This window comes from Papio anubis, chromosome 1 (assembly GCF_008728515.1).
Source record: "Papio anubis isolate 15944 chromosome 1, Panubis1.0, whole genome shotgun sequence".
NCBI lineage: Eukaryota > Metazoa > Chordata > Mammalia > Primates > Cercopithecidae > Papio > Papio anubis.
In genome coordinates, this window is record NC_044976.1 from 156,732,515 (window position 1) to 156,754,883 (window position 22,369).

Consider the following 22,369-nt stretch of genomic DNA (forward strand, 5'->3'; position numbering starts at 1 on the left):
CCCTGACCCCTGAGTAGCCTAACTGGGAGACATCCCCCACTAGGGGCAGACTGACACCTCACACCTCACATGGCTGGGTACACCTCTGAGACGAAGCTTCCAGAGGAATGATCAGACAGCAACATTTGCTGTTCAGCAATATTCACTCTTCTGCAGCCTCCACTGCTGATACCCAGGCAAACAGGGTCTGGAGTGGACCTCAAGCAAACTCCAACAGATCTGCAGCTGAGGGTCCTGACTGTTAGAAGGAAAACTAACAAACAGAAAGGAAATCCACACCAAAACCCCATCTGTACATCACCATCATCAAAGACCAAAGGTAGATAAAACCACAAAGATGGGGAAAAAGCAGTGCAGAAAAGCTGAAAATTCTAAAAATCAGAGCACCTCTCCCCATCCAAAGGAACGCAGCTCCTCACCAGCAATGGAACAAAGCTGGACGAAGAATGACTTTGACGAGTTGAGAGAAGAAGGCTTCAGACGATCAAACTTCTCTGAGTTAAAGGAGGAAGTACAAACCCAGCGCAAAGAAACTAAAAACCTTGAAAAAAGATTTGACGAATGGCTAACTAGAATAACCAATGTAGAGAAGTCCTTAAATGACCTGATAGAGATGAAAACCATGACACGAGAACTACGTGACAAATGCACAAGCTTCAGTAACCGATTCAATCAACTGGAAGAAAGGTTATCAATGATTGAAGATCAAATGAATGAAATGAAGTGAGAAGAGAAGTTTAGAGAAAAAAGAGTAAAAAGAAATGAACAAAGCCTCCAAGAAATATGGGACTATGTGAAAAGACCAAATCTACATCTGATTGGTGTACCTGAAAGTGATGGGGAGAATGGAACCAAGTTGGAAAACACTCTGTAGGATATTAGCTAGGAGAACTTCCCCAACCTAGCAAGGCAGGCCAACATTCAAATTCAGGAAATACAGAGAACACCACAAAGATACTCCTCGAGAAGAGCAACTCCAAGACACATAATTGTCAGATTCACCAAAGTTCAAATGAAGGAAAAAATGTTAAGGGCAGCCAGAGAGAAAGGTCGGGTTACCCACAAAGGGAAGCCCATCAGACTAACAGCGGATCTCTCGGCAGAAATTCTGCAAGCCAGAAGAGAGTGGGGGCCAATATTCAACATTCTTAAAGAAAAGAATTTTCAACCCAGAATTTCATATCCAGCCAAACTAAGTTTCATAAGTGAAGGAGAAATAAAATCCTTTACAGACAAGCAAATGCTGAGAGATTTTGTCCCCACCAGGCCTGCCCTACAAGAGCTCCTGAAGGAAGCACTAAACAGGGAAAGGAACAACCAGTACCAGCCATTGCAAAAACATGCCAAAACGTAAAGCCCATCAATGTTAGGAAGAAACTGCACCAACTAACAAGCAAAATAACCAGTTAACAGCATAATGACAGGATCAAGTTCACACATAACAATATTAACCTTAAATGTAAACGGGCTAAATGCTCCAATTAAAAGACACAGACTGGCAAATTGGATAAAGAGTCAAGACCCATCAGTGTGCTGTATTCAGGAGACCCATCTCACATGCAGAGACATACATAGGTCCAAAATAAAGGGTTGGAGGAAGATCTACCAAGCAAATGGAAAACAAAAAAAGGCAGGGGTTGCGATCCTAGCCTCTGATAAAACAGACTTTAAACCAACAAAGATCAAAAGAGACAAAGAAGGCCATTACATAATGGTAAAGGAATCAATTCAACAAGAAGAGCTAACTATCCTAAATATATATGCACCCAATACAGGAGCACCCAGATTCATAAGGTAAGTCCTTAGAGACTTACAAAGAGACTTAGACTCCCACACAATAATAATGGGAGACTTTAACACCCCACTGTCAACGTTAGACAGATCAACAGACAGAAAGTTAACAAGGATATCCAGGAATTGAACTCAACTCTGCCCCAGGCAGACTTAATAGACAGCTACAGAACTCTCCACCCCAAATCAACAGAATACACATTCTTCTCAGCACCACATTGCACTTATTCCAAAACTGACCACATAGTTGGAAGTAAAGCACTCCTCAGCAAAGGTAAAAGAACAGAAATTATAACAAACTGTCTCTCAGACCACAGTGCAATCAAACTAGAACTCAGGATTAAGAAACTCAATCAAAACCGCTCAACTACATGGAAACAGAACAACCTGCTCCTGAATGACTACTGGGTACATAATGAAACGAAGGCAGAAATAAAGATGTTATTTGAAACCAATGAGAACAAAGATACAACATACTAGAATCTCTGGGACACATTTAAAGCAATGTGTAGAGGGAAATTTATAGCACCAAATGCCCACAAAAGCAAGCAGGAAAGATCTAAAATTGACACCCTAACATCACAATTAAAAGAACTAGAGAAGCAAGAGCAAACGCATTCAAAAGCTAGCAGAAGGCAAGAAATAACTAAGTTCAGAGCAGAACTGAAGGAGATAGAGACACAAAAAACCCTTCAAAAAAATCAGTGAATCCAGTAGCTGGTTTTTTGAAAAGATCAACAAAATTGATAGACCGTTAGCAAGACTGATAAAGAAGAAAAGGAAAAGGAATCAAATAGACGCAATAAAAAATGATAAAGGGGATATCACCACTGACCCCACAGAAATACAAACTACCATCAGAAACTACTATAAATACCTCTATGCAAATAAACTAGAAAACCTAGAAGAAATGGATAAATTCCTGGACACATACACTCTCCCAAGACTAAACCAGGAAGAAGTTGAATCCCTGAATAGACCAATAACAGGCTCTGAAATTGAGGCAATAATTAATAGCCTACCAACCAAAAAAAGTTCAGGACCAGACGGATTCACAGCTGAATTCTACCAGAGGTACAAGGAGGAGCTGGTACCATTTCTTCTGAAACTATTCCAATCAGTGGAAAAAGAAGGAATCCTTCCTAACTCATTTTATGAGCCAACATCATCCCAATACCAAAGCCTGGCAGAGACATAACAAAAAAAGAGAACTTTAGACAAATATCCCTGATGAACATCGATGCAAAAATCCTCAATAAAATACTGGCAAACCGAATCCAGCAGCACATCAAAAAGCTTATCCACCATGATCAAGTGGGCCTCATCCCTGGGATGCAAGGCTGGTTCAGCATATGCAAATCAATAAACGTAATCCAGCATATAAACAGAACAAAAGACAAAAACCATGTGATTATCTCAATAGATGCAGAAAAGGCCTTTGACAAAATTCAACAGCCCTTCATGCTAAAAACTCTGAATAAATTCGGTATTGATGGAACGTATCTCAAAATAATAAGAGCTATTTATGACAAACCCACAGCCAATATCATACTGAACGGACAAAAACTGGAAGCATTCCCCTTGAAAACTGGCACAAGACAGGGATGCCCTCTCTCACCATTCCTATTCAGCGTAGTGTTGGAAGTTCTGGCTAGGGCAATCAGGCAAGAGAAAGAAATAAAGGGTATTCAATTAGGAAAAGAGGAAGACAAATTGTCCCTGTTTGCAGATGACATGATTGTATATTTAGAAAACCCCATCATCTCAGCCCAAAATCTCCTTAAGCTGATAAGCAACTTCAGCAAAGTCTCAGGATACAAAATCAAGTGCAAAAATCACAAGCATTCTTATACACCAATAACAGATAAACAGAGAGCCAATTCATGAATGAACTCCCATTTACAATTGCTTCAAAGAGAATAAAATACCTAGGAATCCAACTTACAAGGGATGTGAAGGACCTCTTCAAGGAAAACTACAAAGCACTGCTCAATGAAATAAAAGAGGACACAAACAAATGGAAGAATATTCCATGCTCATGGATAGGAAGAATCAATATCATGAAAATGGCCATACTGCCCAAGGTAATTTATAGATTCAATGCCATCCCCACTAAGATACCAATGACTTTCTTCACAGAATTGGAAAAAAACTACTTTAAAGTTCATATGGAACCAAAAAAGAGCCCACATTGCCAAGACAATCCCAAGCCAAAAGAACAAAGCTGTAGGCATCATGCTACCTGACTTCAAACTATACTACAAGGCTATGGTAACCAAAACAGCATGGTACTGGTACCAAAACAGAGATACAGACCAACAGAACAGAACAGAGCCCTCAGAAATAATACCACACATCTACAACCATCTGATCTTTGACAAACCTGACAAAAACAGGAAATGGGGAAAGGATTCCCTATTTAATAAATGGTGCTGGGAAAATTGTCTAGCCATAATTAGAAAGCTGAAACTGAATCCCTTCCTTACACCTTATACAAAAATTAATTCAAGATGAATTAGAGACTTAAATGTTAGACCTAAAACCATAAAAACCCTAGAAGAAAACCTAGGCAATACCATTCAGGACATAGGTATGGGCAAGGACTTCATGTCTAAAACACCAAAAGCAATGGCAACAAAAGTCAAATTTGACAAACAGGATCTAATTAAACTAAAGAGCTTCTGCACAGCAAAAGAAACTACCATCAGAGTGAACAGGCAACCTACAGAATGGGAGAACATTTCTGCAATCTACTCATCTGACAAAGGGCTAATATCCAGAACCTACAAAGAACTCAAACAAATTTACAAGAAAAAAACAAACAATCCCATCAAAAAGTGGGCGAAGGATATGAAGAGACACTTCTCAAAAGAAGACATTTATGCAGCCAACAGACGCATGAAAAAATGCTCATCATCACCAGCCATCAGAGAAATGCAAACCAAAACCACAATGAGATACCATCTCACACCAGTTAGAATGGCGATCATTAAAAAGTCAGGAAACAACAGGTGCTGGAGAGGATGTGGAGAAATAGGAACACTTTTACACTGTTGGTGGGACTGTAAACTAATTCAACCATTGTGGAAGACAGTGTGGCGATTCCTCAAGGATCTAGAACTAGAAATACCATTTGACTCAGCCATTCCATTCCATTCCAAAGGATTATAAATCATGCTGCTATAAAGACACATGCACACGTATGTTTATTGCAGCACTATTCACAATAGCAAAGACATGGAACCAACACAAATGTCCATCAATGACAGACTGGATTAAGAAAATGTGGCACATATACACCATGGAATACTATGCAGCCATAAAAAAGGATGAGTTCATGTCCTTTGTAGAGACATGGATGCAGCTGGAAACCATCATTCTCAGCCAACTATCGCAAGAACAGAAAACCAAACACTGCATGTTCTCACTCATAGGTGGGAACTGAACAATGAGAACACTTGGACACAGGAAGGGGAACATCACACACCGGGGCCTATTGTGGGGTTGGGGGAGTGGGGAGGGATAGCATTAGGAGATATACCTAATGTAAATGATGAGTTAATGGGTGCAGCACACCAACATGGCACATATATACATATGTAACAAACCTGCATGTTGTGCACATGTACCCTAGAACATAAAGTGTAATAATAAAAAAAAGGTTCATACAAAAAAAAAGAAGAAAGCACTACTGATTATAACTGTAAGATATATACTAATCAACGATGTACGTCATCAGTTTTAAGAGGCGTTTCAATTTTAGAGGTGTTAAAATATGAAAATGTCTGATTAATGATATCATTGGAGTGGCTGAAAATGTTGACTATATTTTTTTTTTTCAAGTGCTATATCTGATGTAAACCCAAAAGACTAGGTTTCCAGGCTGTTAGGTTTGTTAGAATATACCTAAAGCTGACTACTCACAGCTGTTTCCTTTCTATCCCCACAATTGTTTTTTTTTTTTTTTTTTTTTTTGAGACGGGGTCTCGCTCTGTCACCCAGGCTGGAGTGCTGTGGCCGGATCTCAGCTCACTGCAAGCTCCGCCTCCCGGGTTCCCGCCATTCTCCTGCCTCAGCCTCCCGAGTAGCCGGGATTACAGGCGCCCGCCACCTCGCCCGGCTAGTTTTTTTTTTTTTTGTATTTTTTAGTAGAGACGGGGTTTCACCGTGTTAGCCAGGATGGTCTCGATCTCCTCACCTCGTGATCCGCCCGTCTCGGCCTCCCAAAGTGCTGGGATTACAGGCTTGAGCCACCGCGCCCGGCCCCCCACAATTGTTTTTTAAGTCACCATTTCTTAAAGCACAAGGTTAACAAAGCCACCTTCCCCACAACGGGCTGGTCAGCTCTTCTAACCATTCCTGATTTACTGTAGGCCTACTATGTGCCAGGCACTGTGCTAGGTGCTGGTGAAAGATGAGCAAGACTGTTACCGCTCTCAAATAACTTCCAGTTTAGTAGAAGAGGCAGCAGATAAATAAACAATTGCAATGCACCATGGTGAGCAGAACACACCAGTTAGAAGGGGATGAACTGCAGAAACGAACCCAGTGCATTCTAGGGGGTCCTAAGCTGGGCCTTAAAGGCTGCATATCTTATACCAGCAGAAAGGAGAGAGGAGCTGAGGTTTCTAAGGAGCTGGAAGAGTGTGTGCTAAAGGCTAAGAGTACACAGTCCACTCAGTGGTGTAGGGCGATAAGGTGGGAGAAGGGCTGCAGAGGCAGAGGGCCAGATCTGGAATGGGACTGGGTGCCAGGGAAAGGGATTCTGGACCATTATTTTGAGGTGATGGAGGAGCCAATGAAGGGCTTTAAGCAGATGAATGAAACTATCAATTAACTATCACATTTTTAGAAAGACGAGGGAGGCCTGTATGGATAATTCTTGTTACCCAGGGAAAAACTGATGGTGGCTGGGGCAGGGGGGATGTCAGTGAGGACAGAAAGAAGACAAGGGTCTAAGATCTACTTGGGAGGCAGAGTAAACACCATTTGGTGGTGAATGTGATGTGGGAGAGATGAGAGAGGGGAGGTTGAACTGTGAATTAACAAATGAGGCCAGCAGCCTGTGGCCAGGCAGCCTTCCCCACAAATGTGCACTGTGATGGGGGAGGAGAGAGACAGTGATTGAGCACAAAGCCATCCTCAACCTGCAAAACAAATTACAAAGCTGCCTCATCAACAGGGCAGCCTCTTTTCAAAGTAGGCTGCTAAGAATTCAGGGATGGATAGAAGGATGGATGACTGGCAGGTAGGCAGGTGGGGATATAGGTTGATGGATGGCTGGATAGATGGGAAAGGAGGGATGGAAGGAGGGGGAGAGGGGGCAAACAGGTAGGCAGAAAGAGGGAGGACAGGAAGCCAGAAAGACACACAGAGAGATAACAGCTTTCTATTTACCTTTATTAATGCTTCTCCTTTTATTTAAATTGAAAACATGGGAAGAAACTGAGGTCCAGAAAGGTTGAATGAGCCTCAGTCGAAAATTGAGCCAGAACAATCACTGAAAGATGTTACTCTGTCCCTGCTCCAGATACCTTATTTCCCCATCACTCCTTTATGAAAGGTTTCAATTCCCCATTCACCCTTCCTCCTACCAGAAGAGCGAATCAGAGTAAATCCAGACCGGCCAATAATTGAAAGAGGTGGTTTGGTATCAACCGCTTTCAATTGGCCAATTGGAAAAACCATTTCTCATCTTCTCCCCTAATCCCTTCTGTCTTACTCTTCATTTTCATTATCATGTTACCAAGTGCATACTGTTGTGTCTGGCCCTGTTTTAAGCACTTTGGACGTATTGACTCATTTATTCTTATAATAATCCTATTAGAGAAGCACTATGATTAGCTCTGTTTTTTTCCAGAAGAGGAAACTGAGGCCCAGAGATGTAAGCAATTTGCTCAAGATCACACAGCAGCCAGGCTAGAAAACAAGCCCCAGCAGCCTCTCTCTGCAGAGCCTGTGTTCTCAGCCCGGTTGCCACATTGCATCTGCTTCTCACAAATCAAGGTCTTCTAGCTCGGGTAAGCCCTTCCTCATTTAACACACCCACCCCGCTCCCTAAGGTTAAAATATAAACACCACACCAGGCCCCCAAGACTCACAGCTGCTCATCCAGAAGATGACCGGGGATGGAAGTCCAGGCGGGGGGTTGCACTGGAGCGTCAAAGGAGCACCCTCTTGGACCACGACAGGGTCTAGGTTTTCCTTCGGCCACAGAGGAGATTCTGGAGAGAAGTGGACAAAGAGGACAAAGTGAGGGTGATGGCTGGGCCCAGGGCAAGGAGCAGGGTCAGAGGCAGGCATGCAAAGAGGAGAAACAGAAAGGGCACCTGGATAAGGAGGGAGCAAGAGAAAGGGACAGGGCACGTAAGCCTACTCGAGGGGCTGCCCTTGAGAGGCAGGAGAAGGGAGGCATCTTCAAAGGCTCCCCTCCTTTCCCCTCTCCTGTGCCCACAGTGGCCAGTGAAATTGTTGCAGACAACAACTTCAAAAGGAAGCTTTGGGAGCTTCCTTTCCAAGGAATCGTTCTGAGCTGGGGAAGATACATAGAGAACACCAAGGCATCTGCAGGCCAAGGGCAAGTGCAGCCCTTCTGGAATGGCCTTCCACATCCCCCACTCTCCATTTACCCAGGAGCAGGGCATTTCAGCCCTGCCCCATGCTACTCACTAGACACCTGCAGGCGGATCCTATTGGACAGGGCTGTGCCAAATTTGTTGCGGGCGAAGCACTGATATTCCCCCTCATATTCCTCTGGCCGCCCGCCACTGCGGAAGTCAATCACCAGGGTCCCAGACCTCCTCCTCATGGACACCCGGGGGTCCTTGGCAATGTTGAAGAATCTGCTGTTTCGTGTCCAGTGGAAGCTGTGGAGAGTGGGCAACCAAGACGATGGGGTGGGCTCTGGGCTCCAGGCAGATCTCAGATCCCTAGTTCCTGACTCAGTACCAAATTCCCTCTCGCAGCCCCATCGTGGCACCCCTATACCAACAGGTACCAGCCTGGCCGAGCAGAAGAACCATCTGGAGAGCTCAATAAAAAGCAAAGTCCCAGGTCCCACTCAGGTGACTCTCCAGGGCAGGGGCCTGGCGTTAGTATTTCTACCCAGCTAAGACTGGGACTCCTGGCTCTAAGTGTTAGATACTCAAGTAGCTACTCGGGGGTTATGTTAAACACATCATCGAGGAGAGATTTTCATTTCTAGAATCTAGAGTCTGCTGCTTCTTCCACCCCAGGACATTTCCAACCTCCTACTAGCAAGGCAAACTTAAATTCATATTCCACCTAACCTAAACACATCAGGGAGCTGGCCCTGCTCCTCCTACCGCCTTAATTTTACAATCCATTCTAAAGCCAAAGTGAATTGGCTTAGCTTATTTGTGCCCTGCTCAGTGAGTATAGATTACATAGCAGTGACCACGCCCTGTAGCCCAAGAGTGGCAGCTTTTAAAGAAACGGCAGCCTAGTAGAACTGAGCCCCTGCTGAAGAGCACTACAATGGCCCCCTCTGCTCGTCCTGGGAGCTGCAGCCAGGGCTTCACATCCTCTGATGCCCACGATCTAACTTGTAAAAGAAGCAGGGAAAGCAGGAGCAGCTGGAACAGCAGGGGCTGCTCAGTGCCACAGGATCATTGTCCCTGCAAAGGAACCGCGGGGGGAAAAAACCAAACCTCAGAAGCAAGCAAGGTTACCACTACCCTGACTGACCCTTCAGGGTGACTCACACGGCCAGTGAGGGAGTCCCTGCTGGTTCCCAGGCTCACAGCTCTGGGTTCGAGACTGTCTTGTGTGAACCCGGAGGGCCAGAATAAAGCTGCTGTATACCTGGCAGCCTCTGCTTGGTCTCATGTCTCCTGCTGACAGACACACTCTAGATGGGGTCCTGTCACATCTGGGTCTGAATCTTGCATGAGGCTCCTGAAGGGCTCAGTCTGTGGATGCTACTTTGAGGATGGGGATGGGGGCGGGTAATAATGTCTGCCATGTCTCCGATGCTTATCATTTGATAGAAATGAATCTGGCCTTGGGGGATCAGAATCGTGAGTTTAAATCTGAGCTCTGCCCCTTTCAAGCTGGGTAACCTTGGACCTCTGTACCTCTGTTTCCCCTCCTCTTCATACGGGCATTTGTCCTTCCCCAGAGCACTGTTAGGTGGTCGAACAAGACAATGTGAGTAACAGAACCTAACCCAGAGCCCGGACACATACAACAGGCTTTTAATTCATGTCTGTTGTCATCTTATTTGGTCTTAATGAGCACATAAACAGGTAGAAGTAAGCTCAGAATGAAAGACTTGAGTTGGCTTGGAAGAGGTACTTCCTATAAGCTAAATGTGGGGCAGAGTGGAGGAAAGAATGTTAAACAGAAACTCAGAAAACTGAATATCCAGTCCTGGCTTTTGGTGTGAACTCAAGCCACTTGTTTTCTGGTCTCCAGTTTCCTTATAGGCAAAATTTCCTGGTACCTCACTTGTGCCTTCCACCTAGTAGGTGCCTAATGGAAAGTTTTTGGAATGGATGAGTCTAATTTTCTAGCTGCCTCATTTGCCTTAGTTATCATCAGGCCCAGAAGCAAGCGGGTGGTTTCAATGCGTTCTTTTCCCCTCCACTCACCTGGGGGCAGGGTTCCCTTTTGCTTCACACTCAATCAGGATGTTATCACGGGGGTCCACGATGTGATCCTTCACTGACTGCTTGGTAATGGTCGGTGGCTGCGTCACTGCAACAGTGCACAGGGAGCACGGTCAGGGCTGCAGGGACCTCCCTGGGGTCCAGCTTGGGGAACAGCTGAGATGAAGAGCTTCAGAAGCCACACATGCAAGCAGGCAAGTGGGTGGGGTGGGGGGGGGGCGGTGAACAGGGCCCCATTCTAGAGACCCAGCTCCTTAAATGGTGCCACAGGAAAGAAGGTGAGTGTCAAATATTAAGCAGAAGAAGAATCCCTTTAAAAAGATCACATAGGCAGCTGGGCGCGGTGGCTCACGCCTGTAATCCCAGCACTTTGGGAGGCCGAAGCGGGTGGATCACGAGGTCAGGAGATCAAGACCATCCTGGCTAACACAGTGAAACCCCGTCTCTACTAAAAAATACAAAAAATTAGCCAGGTGTGGTGGAGCGTGCCTGTAGTCCCAGCTACTCGGGAGGCTGAGGCAGGAGAATGGCATGAACCCGGGGGGCGGAGCTGGCAGTGAGCTGAGATTGTGCCACTGTACTCCAGCCTGGGCAACAGAGCAAGACTCTGTCTCAAACAAACAAACAAACAAACAAAAACCCATAGGCCAGGCACGGTGGCTCACACCTGTAATCCCAGCACTTTGGGAGGCTGAGGTGGGTGGATTGTCTGAGGTCGGGAGTTTAAGACCAGTCCGACCAACATGGTAAAACCCCATCTCTACTAAAAGTACTAAAAAAAAAAATTAGCTGGGCATGGTGGTGAGCACCTGTAACCCCAGCTACTCGGGAAGCTAAGGCAGGAGAATCACTTGAATCCACGAGGCTGAGACTGCAGTGAGCCCACATTGCGCCACTGCACTCCAGCCTGGGCAACAGAGCAAGACTCCGTTTAAAAAAAAAAAAAAAAAATTCCAAAGCATCCTAAGGAGAAACTGAAGGCCAGGTTTTTAGTTTACTCATCCTTACATTACAATGCTTAGCACGACATACAGTGCACAATAGTTTTTGATAAATGTCTGTTGAATGAATAAAGGAAGAAAAAGCAGCTAGATTTTCAGAACTTAGGGGTCATGGAGGTTCTGAGCCCCGAAGGCTCAACAAATGGCCAAACTATGGTGAGGCTAGGGCAGAGAGGGCCTTCAGTCCCCAAGAACTTCCCAGATCCTCCCCATCTAGGTCCCAAGTGCCAGCCGTCTACCCTGGGGTCCTGTGCCAGCCACTGGAGGATAGGGAAACAGCTGTGGTACACATGAACTTCCATCCAATGACCCTCTTCTTACCACATGCCCCTCTGTTTTTCCCAGCAAGAGAGTGCTGCAGGCAAGCCTCCTTCCTCCCCGCTCAGTAACAGACCCCACTACAGGGCTCTGGTGTGAAGAGACCCCAGCAGAAGTCTCAGCAGGCCACTAATCCCCAGGTATTGCCTCACGCCTCATTCCTCCCTCCCACCTCCCAGAGGCACAGGCACAGAGAGCCACGCAGGGCACTTACGCTCATTCTGAATGCTTGCTGTTAGTTCCGACGGGTTAGCATTGGAGAGGGAGAAAAGAAGAACATCGTTATGCACACAACCGCCCAGGTGTCCTCACGCCCCAGCACACAGGGAGTGGGCGGGGTGCACCCGGGGAGGGCGCTGAGCACAGGGCTGTCTCCTCCTGGCTGCAGAGCTCAGTGCAAGAACCAAGCAGGGTTGGGGAACGGACCCAGAGAGTGCCTTATGGAGAAGGTGACGCCTCCCCTGGGTGACCAAAACCACAGAGTTGGGCAGAAAGACTGGCTCTGATCAAAGGACAGTGTCACCAGGAAGTCCACATGTCCCAAGGTGACAATGCTGCTTGAAAGAGGCCTTGAAGGTATTTCCCTCCATCTGATGCCACTGAGGGAAGTGGGTTCCTCAGCCGACAGTGAACAGGAGAGGCTGAGGGCAAGACAGGTGCCAGGAAGGGAGTGGATTGGAACCACTGCTGCAGGGCAAAACTCCAAGGTCTCACTTCTCCCATAACACCTTCTCTCCTTGGCATCTCCTCCTTTGCCATCCTATGGAAGACTCTAGAGACAAATGCCCCTTTCATGGTACATTGCCCTATAGAAATCATGCTTCTCAATGGGAGGCTCCAGGGATGAAGCAGAGTCTACGGCTCCTTTCTGTGCTTTTCACAAAGAACGTAAGGAGGCAGGTGGCACAAATCTCCCCCAGCTCCTACCTGAAGTATGCATGTGCTCATATAGGTGTGCTCCTGTGCAGGTGGGGGTATGTATCTGAGGTCTGGGCTTCTCAAATTTTAACATGCATATGCATCACCGGGGGCTGGTTAAAATGCAGGTTCTGATTCAGTTGGGCTGGGGTGGGGCCTGGGACTCTGCCCTTCTGACAAGTGCTCGGGCAACGCCACGCTGGTGGTGTGTGAACCACACTCCGGATAGGAAGGTTTTAGATGGTGTGCTTTTTGTGGGGACAAGGTCTTGGTTAAAATGTGCAGAAAAGAGAACATGTGTTGCTGCGACTTTAAAATGTCTTTTCCTGATGATTATATCAGAAAGTAACATGACATTCTCATTTCATGCAAGGTGCAGACTATTGTACTGTTGTTGCAGGCTGACTTTTTCAGAGTGAGGGCTCTCTGTGGGGAGTTGCGAGCTGCCAGCATCAGGGCAAAGTCATGGTGACCTTGAAGCCTTCCTACCTGACTTGAGTGAGACGTGGCGAGGATTCTGGGGGCTTAGCGAGGGCAGCCTGGAGAGGCCAGAGTTAAGCTCAGAACAAGAGGTGCAGGAAGAGCCACAGCAGGAGAGGGAAGAGAGACCCCAGAGGAGGGGCAGAGTGTGGCAGGACAAGGGCCCTGCTGTACATGCTGTGCATGAAGGAAAGTCTTGAGACGAAGACTCATGAAAAGATCCAAAATAATTATTTTGTGTGACCCCCGGAGGACTGAAGAGACATTTGCTTCACCATTTGCCCAGGGCTGCCCGGGCAGGAGACAAAGGACTGAAAAGTCCAGGGGGAAAGCAAAAATCTATGGCTTCTGAACACATGCTCCCTGGAGCTCGTCTCTGTGGCATCTTCACCTATATATGATATTCTTGCCAGGGCCCCAAGAAAGGTAACTCTAGAAGGATGAATGACAGTTGGCTTGGGCGGGAAGAAGGGGCCATTCTTAGGAGAGGCAGGGCTGTCACTGGGACCCACTCCCCTTGGCTCTTAGTCCAGGCCCTTGGCTTCTTCATTCAGGATATTTCTGGGGTCTCACCCTGGGTAGCAAGCCTGACAAGGGACCTCCTTTGCCTATTCAAGACTTCAAGCCTCTCTTATAGAATCAAAGGCTGACTCAATGGAAAGAGCCCTAGACATTGTCCAGGGAATCTCCAGATCCAAGGAAGGAGTCTCTTGGCTAAGATCATACAGGAAGTTTGCTGCAGAGCTAGAATGAGAACCAGCTCTCCCAGTGCCTGGTCCAGAGTTTTGTTTTGTTTTGTTTAAACAAATCCATCCTTGGCCAGAGAGGTGAGCAAGCCAGCTGGGGCCTCAGGACTCTGCTCTCCTTGACATTCTGGAGAAGGGTGAGTGAGAGGGGAGACTGTGGGTGCTGGAGACTCTCCGGGCAGCAAGAGCTGGTTGGATGCTGTCCCCAGCTCCCATACTATCAGGCCAGGGGCCTCTGGAGAATCTACTTGACTAAAGGGATGGCATCTGCAGCCACCACTGTGCTACTAAGGAATTTCTTACAGGGACAGAATTGACCCAGAAGACAAACTGCGACAGGGAGAAGACAGTGGGGACAGCTTGTCTAGGGATGAGGGTGACCAAGTTCCCACCCAGTGTCACACCACTCGCCTTCTATGGAGCAGTGGAAAGTGAATTCCACAGCTCTTCCAGCTCAGCTCTGCAGGGACTGAGGCAGATGCCTGCTCGGTCCGCGAGGTTTCTTTACTCATGTGCCTCTTTTCTTTCCCTGGCTCGGATACCTACGACCTCTGGCACCCGTCCCTCAGGAGATGGAGCATGTGAGTGCGTGTGACTGAGGTGTATGTGAGTGGGAGTGAATGTGCAGGAGTGTGAGCACATATGGGTATGTGAGGGCATGTGTGAGTGTGCATGAGTGTGAGCATGTGAGGATATGCGAGGGCGTGCGTGTGAGTGGGTGTGTGGGTGCGCATGAGTGAGCAGGTGTGAGCGTGGTGTGAGTGTATGTGTGAATGTGCATGTATGTGTGAGAGTGTACATGTGAGCTGAGGCCATCCTGCAGCGTTATTTGTGATGGAGGTGGGGGGGAATTGTTTCTGCCACTCCTGGGAGGAAAATGCTGATGCAGGGCCAGGGACAGAAGAGCCAGCAGACTCACTTTTTGGCAAACTCACTCTGGTTGATGAGGCGACCCTTGGCTTTTTTCAAAGGTCATACTGTTCTCCTTGGGGCTGGATAGGGAGGGAAGGAGGAAGGCAGGGGACGGGTGGGAGGGGTGCGTGTGACTCTGCTGGCACAGCAGTGGGAGCTGGAGGCTGGGCCTTCAATGAGGGATTGTGCAGCGGTCCGGGGCTCTGCTCCAGGAGGCTGCGGCGCCCAGCCTTTCCAGAATAGAAGCAGTGCCTCTGCCCTCGAGACACAGATAATGTCCGCTGAAGGGGCAAACGAGTAGAAGGAACACCTGGCAGGGCGAGAACGTTAAGAAAGCCTGATCTTCCTTCAGCCCAGGGCTGAAGGAAGGTCTGTGGTGCTGGACCCAGTGAGATGGAGAGACCCGCTGAGGACAGCCTCTTCCCAGGGCAGCCGGGGCCTCTCTGAAGGGCTTGCCTGTTGTCTTGCATTCAGCTTCTTTTTTCTGTTTGTTTGTTTTTGAGGAATAAAAAGTCTTTATGGGCTCAGACCAGAAGCCCATGGATCTTGAGGACCTCTGTGGACTTGCGATTTTCTTCTCCACGTTCTTTTGGGCCTGTTTCCGCTGCTGTTTCTTCTGGTAGTGGATCTTGGCCTTTTCTCTCTGCTTTTCCTCCAGGGTGACTATCACTGCCTGGTACTTCCAGCCAACCTCATGAGACAGGTACCCCAGGCAGGCAAACTTTCTCGTGGGCTTCAGATGCTCAGCCTTGAGGGCAGCAGGGACCACCATCCACTTTTTCGTGTCAGGGGCAGTGGGATTCCATCAAACACCATGAGGTGGTCCAGGGTGGCCTGACCTCAGTTGGTCTTGTGGGGTAGTATGCCCCATAGGGTCTGTCAAAAAAGGCGGCTGGGGGCCTGGGAACGGTGGGGGCCTCGGGAAGGGTTGGTGTTCATCCACTTGCACAGGAAGGCCAGATACTTTAACTTGTTTCCATTGAAATTGCCAGAAATGCCAATGCCCTTGCAGTGCATGACCACCACCTTCCAGCCCAGCAGTACAGGAGGCCCAGGGGATGGTCTCAGCCATACAGTGCCAGGACTTGCCCCCTCATCCCCTGTCATCTTCGGCGGTCAGCTTGGAAAGTGTGTTCAGTTTCTGCAGACTCTTTTTGGACATGTTGCCAGGGTCACTGGACCTGCAGCAACCAGGGAGATGTCATGTGTGTGGGGCACGCTCCAGGCAGCCTGGGTCTCCTGCCCCGACACAGCCAGGGCACCTGGAATGGCATTGCAGAAGGACTTCCCTGTCCATCAGAGAGGCGCTGTGGTCCTATCGCGGCTCTGTTGCTTCCTTGTCTCTAACCCGCAGGCTAAGGATAACACCTGTGTTGAGGGTTAGCTGCCAGAACCATGTGCGATGAGGCACACGCAGCACTTAGCTCTCTCCCTGGTGCATGACACCTGCGATTCCAGTGGTTTCTAAGGAGAAGGACTCAGAGGAGGCAGGTGGGGGTGGGACATATCAGGTCCCAAATTTGGGGGTCAAGAGACTCGGGTTCTTTTTTGATTCCACCACCCATTTGCTATGTGACTCTAAGCTAGTAAAGGCTTGAGTTTCCGGGAACACAACACGGGGTGGGGGTCATCCCAGGGACACTGGAATGGGGAGATGGTGGGAGATCAGGACACTCTCAGCTCTACCCTACAGGTGGGGCTTTAGAGAGCCTGACTCTTTGGGGTGTCTGCTGTGTCTCCATTTCCTTAGAGCTTTGGAATTCTGGATTCTTAAGATAGACACCAAAGCGATCTATTTATAGGCTCACCTTGCAGGGACCCCTCACCCACTGACCCTGGGGGATCAAAGCAGCAGGTGAGTGAGTGAGGAGAAGCGGCAGAAGAGAAAGGAGCCTTCACCACTTCCCTGATAACCCAATTTCCTCTGCACACCCTCCCACCAGGGACTTGGCCTTACCAGGCTCCTTATCAGACTGTCTGCCTGGGACTGTTAATGAGAAACTCTCCTCGAGCCAGCCGCACAGACAGTTACCATGGGAACAGGTCCTTTCACAACTCTTCTCTCCTCCCGCCCTGTGCATGTGCACACGTGTGTGGGCATGCATACACACGCTCACATACATGCAAGTCCACATACCTGGGGGTATTAGGAGGGCAGCAGGGGCTTTGCCCATCTTACCTCCGGGTCTGACTTAGAGTTACTACTGGTGTTCTATCATCCGAAGTATCCCCTCCTCTGGGGCAGCTATTATTGGTGAAGTAGGGTGCCCGGAGGGCTGAGATACCTCCAACTCTTCTCCAAACTACGCTAACTCCAGGACCAGGGGTCTGGCTTTGGAAAGCTCAGGGAGGACTTCTTGGAGTTTGTGTTACTCTCCCGCCCCCTCCCCAGACATCTGTTAAATGGAGAGAGCCCAAGCCAGTGTTGGTGTCATGTGGGTCCCCTCTGTTCCTTGACATAAGGAACAGGGGTCAGAGATGGCGTGCTCACATTTTAGCCTGGGGATGCTAAGACAGTTTGCTGGAACTCTCAGAGTTGTGGTAAAGGTGGCACACACCTAATGGCAGGGCCGAGGAGCTTGGCTGCCAATAAATGGGCCATTGATGAATGCAGCAACAGATATGGTTGGTGGAGACATGGCCGTTAGATTTGCATTTTAAGCCCCTTACTTTATGATTCTGATGGGCAAATAATGCCCCCTCCATGAGAAACAGAATGACAGCGATTTTACTTTTTATTTTATTGCGGGAAAGTTGAAAACAATGAGAAGGAATCCACGCCTGGTTCTCCCATGTGGCATGATAATGGGGCTCTATTTTAATGTCTCCTTTAGCCATATCTTTTGCAAAGATAATTCTGCTCCCAGCCCTTCCCAGGCCTGTGTCCTCCTGATTCCTCCAGCCAAGAGGGCCCAAAGGGTGTGGATTTGAATATATCAGACATTAGAAAGGCAAGTAAGAACTGTTCCACCATACTTGACCCTGGAAACTGCTTTTCCGGGCAAGTCAAGACCACAGAGGACCTGGAGAGGTGAGCAGAGGGAAAAACCCAAGTGGCACTCAGAATCCCAAACTCCGCCACCTCTGGTCCCACTCAGCTGGCTCCAGGTGCCCCAAGCATCAGCTCAGCCATAGCCCTGATAAACTGGCTCTGCAACATAGTCTCAAACTTTCAAACATGAGCCCGTGTCAGTTCTTTGGAGAGAAATCCAGCTCTGAATCTCAGAATCCACTGCTTCCCCTCTCCTCAACCTTCTTTGAACGATCTGAACTTTCCTCTGACCATCCCTCCCCTCCCACCGCTCTGCCCAAAATCAGGAGAAAAAGAGAAGAGGATGGGGCAGGACTCACGATCCATAGGAATTTCGATGGCTCCGCCAAGACTGAGGAGGCAGAGGAGGAAGGCTGCATGGACCCAGGGCGGCGGTGGCTGCCTGGCCATCCTCGGCACCCGGCCCCGCTCCCTGCTCCCCAGCACTCGGGGTCTTGTCACCTTGAGCCGCTTTAACTGGGCCTCCCGGACAGAGCTCAGCTGTGGAAAGAAACATAAGAGCAAGTGGGTTTTTCATGAACTTGCAGTTTGCTCTAGCAATCCTACAGGGCTTTGGAGGACCCAAGGGCCCCCTTGGTCACAGAGTCATGTTCTAGATAGAGCAGGGTTTCTTAACCTCCACACTATTGACATGTGGGACTGAAAAATTATTGGTGTGGGGAACTGTCCTGGGTATTGTAAGATGTTTAGCAGCATCCCTGACCTCTACCCACTAGAAACCAGTACAGCCCACCCCCTTTACCACAACCAATTAGAAATGTCTCCAGACATTGGTAATTGTTCCCTGGAGGGCAAACCCCCCAGCTGAAAACTACCGTTAGAGAAGGAAGGGCAACTCCGCAAAGAACAGTCATGAAAACAAACACTGGCCTATTGGCCTGCAGGCCCAGCAACCAGAAGATGCCACGCACCGATCTGGTAAGAAATGCACCAATCTACAGCCTCTCTGAACCACATGTGCTGAGTATGCCTGGGGATGAGCATATTTGCAGTAGAGGCACAGAGATGAGATCGCACTGATGTCCTTTGATCCCAGGATGAAGGGGGCAGGGTGACACTGGCAGGCCTGGGGAATCATGGGTTAGATAGGTGAAGACATGGTTGCACAAAGGACTTTTTGTCATTTTTGCAGAAAAATGAATGATTTCTGCAACTATTTTGTGCAGCTAAGGAACAGTGGTCCCTGATATTGTCCTTTTATAGATAATGGCAGTGGTAAGATGATGACCAGGAAGAAGTGGGCTTCAGGTGGCTGGTAGAGTAAACAACATTTAAGATGGTTCAGTGTTCATCCTCAAGCACAAGAAATCATTCCAGGGCTTACAGAGATGGTGTTAAAAATGGTTGTCCAAGGAACCTAGAATGGATCCTTAGAGACAAACCTTTCTTCTCCTCCTCTAGAAAGAGAAGAGCAAGAATGGCCTACAGCTGAGACTCAAATACAGTGCTTAAGATTACCTGAGGTTCTGAAACACACACTTTAAAAAATTGGTCCAGTTGGCTATTCTACTGTGGTGCCAAGTCAAAGAGGAAGGCAGAAGGTGGCTTCTCCAGAATTCCTCCAGTTTTCCTAGATTCATAGCTACCTATCAGATGGACACACCATTCTCCTGCTCCTGTTTTATTTGGCAGCAAATTGAAGCCCACTCTCAATTGTGCACATGCACCATCTCCCATCTACCCTGACTGAGGGTGCAGAAGATAAGAACAGGACTCCAGTGCTTGCTCTCTGGGAGGGTGAGAGATCCTGGGAAACAAGGCCATCCTTCTAGAGACCTGCAGCAGAAAGCAGGTCACTGATTATTGCAATAGGACAAGGGACTTCCCCTGTGCCAGGATATGGGGCAAACTAAAGGATTCTTATTCCTTATTCACATTTTTGCAGTTTCTGACCTGGAAGCTGGGCCCAGCACCAACCCTCAACTGTGTATATTTCTGGACTCCATCCACTTGTTTCCTTTCCCACTGCCACCACCTTGGTTTTGATCACCAACATTTCATGCCAGAGTTACTGCAACAGCTTCCTAAGTGGTCTCTCCACATCCACTTCCCCCCCCTGTGGTTTGTGTTTTACTTTATTATTTTTAATTGACACATATAATTGTACACAGTTATGGGAGGCAGTGTGATATGCCCCTCTGATTTACTCTCTACTCATAACCAAAGCTGTTATTTCTAAAGGCAAACAGAAATGTGCTACTCCCCTAGTGTAACTCTCAATAGCTCACTGCTGCTTGGGAGTTAAAGGTAGTGTCCTTGACATGGTTCAGAGGTCCTGCATAATGTGCCCCCTCTGCTAGCTCACTGTTCATCCCTCCCTTGCATCCTGTGTTCCAGCCAAGACTGCTCTTCTACCAGCTCCCTCAGTACCTCATGCTTGGTCTTGCTTACTGACTTTTGCACCATGAAGCTCTGTCTAGAACACTCTGTGTCTGCCCTCTCTCGTTAGTATTTTCCAGGTATGACATATGTGTCCTTCATCTGTGCTCCTGCACACACTTTACTTCCCCCATTATGGCACATTTCACTTTGTATTCATTCCAAAAGCCACTTGTCTATCTCCCCTATGAAAATGAAAGCTTCTTTATAAGGGAAGGTACTCTGTCTTGTTTACTGTTCTAATCTTAGAATCGATCATAGTACCTAAAACATAGCAGATCTTCGAAACCGTGAGATGGATGGATATATGGATGAGTGGAAAAATGAACGAATGATTAAATCGATGAAATAAGAAGCCATTTGGACCATCATGTGCTTTTTAAAACCTCACGTTTCCCCAGAAAACCACCGGGCGGCGCAGGAGAGCACATGCTGTGGACCTGGGTGGCATACTGTGAAGGCTACTCATTAGTGGAAGAAAAAAATCCGTCTCTACACAGACGGTGCTTTCTGGAGAGGAAACCAACAAGCTGAAGGAGGGTTGAGAAAGTAGAAAATCTCCCAAGGAGGGATCCTCTGGCTAGAAGGCATCACAGGAGGTCTTTGGTTCATCTTCCCAACTCTCTAAGGTGGTCCTTATACTGTCGCAGAAAGAATCCACTAATGCCTCTCCTTGGCTTATACATCTCCAAAGGCCAGACTTAGATTAGGCAGCTGAACCCTTAGTGCTGAGGGAACCTGCGCTAGGGGAAGGCGCAGCAGGGGCGGCCGGGAAGGCGCAGCAGGGGCGGCGGGGATGGCGCCCGTCAGGGCTCCATCACCAGCATGTTTGGTTTAGGAGCTGCCAAGCAGTAGGAAGTGAAGGGAAAGAGAAGGATATTTTATTCTGGGAATCTTGATAGAACTAGGAAGCCAGAAGCTATTCATTAAAACAGATACACATTGGCAAGAAAAAAAGCCCAATTGTACGGGACATTTTGAATTCACTATTTAACAACAGAGTGGAAAAAGAATCTCAAGATAACCACATTTAGCTGTGTAGCAATTCTCTCCCCCTTTGCTCTCTGGAACCCAGTTTTTCCAACAAAATCTTACAAGACGAAAAGAATTTAAAGAACACGAGTTTCATACAGTCCCCTTTCTTTTCAGATGAAGAAACAAAAGCCCAGAGAAGGGAAGTGACTGGTTTGAGTTTACCCAGCTGGTTAGTGGCAAAGCTAGAAAAAGAACCCAGGTTTCTTGACTCCTAGTCCAGGGATTTTCCATCCATTTTTCTCTTTTTATGTACAGGAAAAGTACCAGAGTAAGGCTGCTATTTAAAAAAGAAATGTATAGTTTGGCAGTTCCTCAAAAAGTTAGACACAAAATTACCATATGACTCTGCAATTCTACTCCTAAGGTATATGAGCAAAAGGATTAAAAACAGGCATCAAACAAGTACATGTACACGAATGTTCACAGCAGCATCATGCACAACAGCCAAAGGGTGGACACAGCCCAGATGTCCTCTAAGGGATGAATGGATAAACAAACTCCAGTATGTACATACCCTGGAATATGACTCAGCCATAGGAAGGAATTCAATACTGACATGTTCCAACTGGATGAATCCTGAAAACACGCTCGGTGAAAGAACCATGCACAAAAGGTCACAGGGAATGATCCCATAGATATGACATCTCTAGGTCTATCTATAGAATAGATACATACATAGAGACAAAACATGGATTGTCTCTGGTGACCAGATGCAGAGGGGAAGGGAGAAGGCGGGTAACTGGTTAGTGGGTATGAGGTTTCCTTTTGAGATGCAAATATTTTGGAACTAGACAGAGTTGTGGTTGCACACATTATGAATGGACCAAATGCTACTGAATTGTGCACTTTATTTAATCTATTTATTTTGGAGACAGAGTCTCACACTGTTGCCCAGGCTGGAGTGCAGTGGCACCATCTCGGCTCACTGCAACCTCTGCCTCCCGGGTTCAAGTTATTTTTGTGCCTTAGCCTCCCAAGTAGCTGGGATTACAGGCACGTGCCACCACACCCAGCTAAATTTTGTATTTTTGGTAGAGACAGAGTTTCACCATGTTGCCCAGGCTGGTCTTGAACTCCTGACCTCAGGTGATCCACCCAGCTCGGCCT

The 22,369-nt window shown here is 47.6% G+C and overlaps 1 protein-coding gene and 1 pseudogene across 28 annotated transcripts in view; both read right to left on the bottom strand.

Annotated features, from left to right (window-relative positions):
* NFASC (neurofascin) overlaps positions 1 to 22,369 on the bottom strand; it is a 200,382-nt gene that overhangs the window by 65,663 nt on the left and 112,350 nt on the right. For 19 of the 28 annotated variants that reach the window (XM_031656596.1, XM_031656564.1, XM_031656562.1 and 16 more), the window contains 5 exons: positions 18,148 to 18,328; positions 11,955 to 11,972; positions 10,404 to 10,509; positions 8,461 to 8,657; positions 7,893 to 8,015 (listed from right to left, as the gene is read on the bottom strand). In XM_031656596.1, coding sequence (XP_031512456.1) covers positions 7,893 to 8,015; positions 8,461 to 8,657; positions 10,404 to 10,509; positions 11,955 to 11,972; positions 18,148 to 18,328 — 625 coding nt within the window. The remainder of the gene's footprint in view (positions 1 to 7,892; positions 8,016 to 8,460; positions 8,658 to 10,403; positions 10,510 to 11,954; positions 11,973 to 18,147; positions 18,329 to 22,369) is intronic. The other 9 variants (XM_031656569.1, XM_031656616.1, XM_031656613.1 and 6 more) reach the window with 1 other exon arrangement.
* On the bottom strand, positions 11,979 to 18,140 carry LOC103878471 (annotated as a pseudogene).